The sequence below is a fragment of the Sinocyclocheilus anshuiensis genome, unplaced genomic scaffold (genome assembly GCF_001515605.1).
Source record: "Sinocyclocheilus anshuiensis isolate Anshui unplaced genomic scaffold, SAMN03320099.WGS_v1.1 C33230239, whole genome shotgun sequence".
Lineage (NCBI taxonomy): Eukaryota > Metazoa > Chordata > Actinopteri > Cypriniformes > Cyprinidae > Sinocyclocheilus > Sinocyclocheilus anshuiensis.
In genome coordinates this window covers 1-3,746 of record NW_015622111.1, presented here as the reverse complement: position 1 = coordinate 3,746, position 3,746 = coordinate 1, and the positions used below count along the sequence as shown (strand labels likewise).

The 3,746-nt window shown below is 39.8% G+C and overlaps 1 protein-coding gene across 1 annotated transcript; it reads right to left on the bottom strand.

Moving 5' to 3' along the window:
* Positions 1-318: 318 nt before the first annotated feature.
* On the bottom strand, positions 319-3,643 carry LOC107683363 (desmin-like). The gene is made up of 9 exons (XM_016479414.1): positions 3,356-3,643; positions 2,945-3,064; positions 2,758-2,853; positions 2,540-2,674; positions 1,983-2,093; positions 1,723-1,833; positions 1,465-1,589; positions 674-1,051; positions 319-452 (listed from the first exon to the last, which is right to left on the bottom strand). Exons 1-9 carry the CDS (start codon positions 3,641-3,643, stop codon positions 365-367), a joined length of 1,452 nt encoding a protein of 483 aa, XP_016334900.1. The 3' UTR covers positions 319-364.
* Between the last annotated feature and the right edge of the window lie 103 nt (positions 3,644-3,746).

The following is a 3,746-nucleotide window of genomic DNA, read 5'->3' as shown; positions in this document are numbered from 1 at the left end:
GGGCCATACAGTGAGTGTGACTTCATGTTGTGGCAGTACCGTTCTTATGACGGCTTGCATGGGATTCCCCTTTGGCCAAAGAATCGAGGTGATACACTGAGCCTGGAGAGACACATCACACTCCCTGCCTTTATCCTAAGTTGTTTTCCTGTCTGTTCCTTCCTCATCATCTGTCTCCAACACAGTCATAATGTGCCCTGCGTCTACACCTGTTGATTGTGTGCACAAACAATGGAGAAACAAATCCTGCAAAACGATGTGATGCTCAGAGATTTATTGTGGACAAGCAATGCAAGACGCAAGCTGATCTTTGGTTTGTAAGGCACGCACATCTGAAGGCATGATTGGTGAGCAGAAAACAGCACTACTCTTCTTCATCAGCAGCTCCAGAGATGGAATACGATTTCTCCTGTGTGTTGCTCTCCAGTGTGTCGTCCTCAGTTTTAACGGTTCTGTGGGGAAAAAAGCAATGCAGAATCTAAGTAGCCTGGAATGAAACTCTAAAACAGAACACTTTTTATTTCATAAAGAAACAATATGTAAAGAGAGATACGGGAATGGGATTGGAATTTGACATAAGGTCAGAACTGAAGTTCTTGCACAAACACCGCAGAACGAACACATGCAAACCACTAAGTCACGGCTCTGACAAAAAGCTTGATTTTAATGCTACCTGATAAGCACAGTCTTCCTCTCCGTCATCTCCACAGCCTGCTCTTGAGTGTAGTCTACAGTGGCGCCTGGGCTGCCAACTCCACCGGTGATGCCATTAACAAGACCTCCTCCAATGCCTCCACCATTACCACCCCCAAGACCTTTGGAAGGACCACTGCCGATCCCTCCTCCAAGACCTCTGGCAAGCCCACTGTCTAGATCTCCTCCAAGACCTGTGGCTGGACCAACACCAGGACCTCCGGCCACTCTATCAGCAACTCCTGCAACACCTGCGGCTCCAGCACTGTGAACACTCATGCTGCCACTCGTGAAGGACATGGTCTGCATGCTCTGCATCACAGAAGCAATACGAGAGTCTTCACCCTCAATGAGCTTCCTGTGAACAAAAATTTAGAAGGAAGGATTGAAGAAAATAGAAGAAATTTCGTTTTCTTATACAGCAAATGTTTTCGTTTTCTCTACTTGATCAGCAAACATGGTCCAAATAGAACAACAACAGAATGGTACAGGCAAATATAAATAAATAGAAGGATAAGAGATAAATATCTCTGATGCATGCAATATTAAAGGGTCAGTCAAGTAAAAAGATCACATTGATTATATCTTGAAGGTATACGGAAAAATAGCACAAAAATAAATAAATAACAATCAAAGTTACAAAATATAGGTTTCCATAGGTTTCTGAAATAGATGTGACTTCTCATTAAATTAACCTGAAAGCTACAAGTGGTTTTGGAGTAGGTGGTATTTGTTTGGATTTAAAGAGTTTTTCAAGTATCTAAAATCTACCTGTATGTGGTAATTTCAATCTCCAGGGCCATCTTCACATTGAGCAGATCTTGGTATTCACGCAGGAGCAGTGCCGTCCTTTGTTTGGAGGACTTCAGCTCAAGCTGCAAGGCTTCAATTCTTGCCTGACAAAAAAAAATCAGAAGTCTTCAGAAATGCTAAGGTCATATTTATATTCATGCTTATGCTCAGATTTCTTTCTTTGATTTTACTTTGTATGTAGGCCAAGGCTTGATTATATGTGACTAGGTTTCTCACCTGGAGTTCCTCCAGTTCTTTTCTGTACTTTTCTTGAGTCTCACGGATCTGCGCTTCCAAAGCCTCATTTTTGGTTTTCAAAGAGTCCAGATCACGCTCCTTACTTTGAATCTAAAAACAAGCAGAATATTTAAAACAAGAGGAAACAAAGAATGAATGTTATACTGTAATCATTTTGAATATTGTTATTTTACCATTGTTATAGGAATCATATTATTGCCCAATTTAAGCATGTGTCAAGAGTGATCATTAATACTTACGTCCTTCTTCGCAGTTACAATTTCCTCTCGCACGCTTCGCATCTTGTCCACATGTTTTGACGTTTTGTTGTTGAGATCATTAAATTTGGTTTTGTACCAAGAGTCCATTTCCTGCAGAAAAACTGTTTGGTTAATATGAAGTCCAGGGAATGTTGTAACATTTTGTTTAAACATTTAACTCAATCATTTTTGTTTTTTATTTAGTTGTTTTGTTTGGTTTTTGTTTTTTCTTTCCCATTTTCATGCTTAAAATAATAGTTTATAGAACTGTGTGAATCAAGGTCAAGTACAAAGAGTGTTGTTTTTTTTTTTTTCAAACAAACTTAATTCCACAAAAAAATCTAAATAATAAAATAAACCCATACCACCCCTTTAATTTTAAACGTTTAAAATGGAAAACAATTAGCAACATTTTGTAACTGAAATATTTTAATTATTTATACAGAAACATTTAAACTAAAAGCTCCAGACAAAACTGTAATAATAATAATAATAACAACAACATTTTCCAATACAGATCATGTGTACAATGCTCCCCCTTTAGCAAAAATCCTCACCTGTAAATTCTTCGCGGCGATGTCGTCATACTGGTGTTGGATCTGCTTGATGGCGCTCGAGAGGTCTGGGAGGCTGTAGGCGTCTGCTGCTGAGGCGTGGGCCGCATATATCTGTTTCATAAGCTCTTCGATTTCCTGAAAATGTGCGGTTTTGAAAAATGTAATCATTTAGCTTTTTATTTATCAAGGGCAATATAACTATTTTGCGTTTTAATTACCTCTTTGTGTACTCTTCGAAGGAATTCTAGTTCCGCCTCTAGGTTTTCTAGCTGCTTCTCCAAAGCAATGCGCGCGGCGGTGGCGGCGTCCACATCCTGAGGTGATAAAAGATGTTCACCTCATTCTACCACTTTTTTTTTTGCTTATAAAACTAAATATTATAAGACAATTTTATGGTAATCATACCGGACGGAAGGCTTCAATATCAAGCTCGGCTTTCTTCCTCATCTCCAAGGCCTCCTCGTATTTCACCTTCATCATCTCCAGCTGACCCGCCATAGCATCCTTTGCAGCGATAGCAAGGTCCTTTAAAAGTAATTATAGGTATTATCATATAGACTATGTCTAAGTCTAATACTATTTTCCCCTCAATGCGAATCATCACCTGCTCCTTCCCTCTCTAAGACAACATTACCCTACTCAAAAAATAGCCTAGTGTAAATATTGATAAATAATTGATTTTATTTAGTTAATTTACGAATATACGTTAAACATGGCTGCATGTTAATTTACCAGGTGTACATTTATTGTAGACCTTTAAAATGTTTTTTGATGCTTAAGATTTGTCAAAAGATCAATTCGAATGACTATAGCTACCCGCTGTACTCTCATGTGGTCCGCCAGCCTCTTCAGCTCCTGGAGTTGTTCCTCGTACAGCAGGCGGAGGCCGGTGGGCTTCAAGTATCGATTCTTTAGGGCCTCGATTTCCATCTCCAGCAATTTGTTTTGCTGCTCCAGCGAACGAACCTTTGTTGCGACAGGAGAATAAGGCAACACAGTACGCGTGTTATGTGCTCTGTCTGTGTGCCCACAGAAGTGCGAATAATGCGCTTTATCTCGCGAGCCAGCAGTGGCATTTCCACACTGCCAGTGCCCGCGACGCATTCAAGCGTGGCCAAATCAGACAAATCCTGTCAAAGATGGCTCTAAAAATGAGGCTTTTTTCCAAGACCATTAAGAGCACTGTTAAATTATATTGCTTTTTTTT

Bases quoted from the DNA above. Each gene is read 5' to 3' on its own strand.
- LOC107683363 (XM_016479414.1), bottom strand. From the start codon at position 3,643: ATGCGTCGCGGGCACTGGCAGTGTGGAAATGCCACTGCTGGCTCGCGA. The intron at 2,854-2,944 runs GTATGATTACCA...TTATCACCTCAG, and splicing joins ATATTGAAGCCTTCCGTCCG to GATGTGGACGCCGCCACCGC. The intron at 1,834-1,982 runs GTAAGTATTAAT...GCTTGTTTTTAG, and splicing joins TTGTAACTGCGAAGAAGGAC to ATTCAAAGTAAGGAGCGTGA.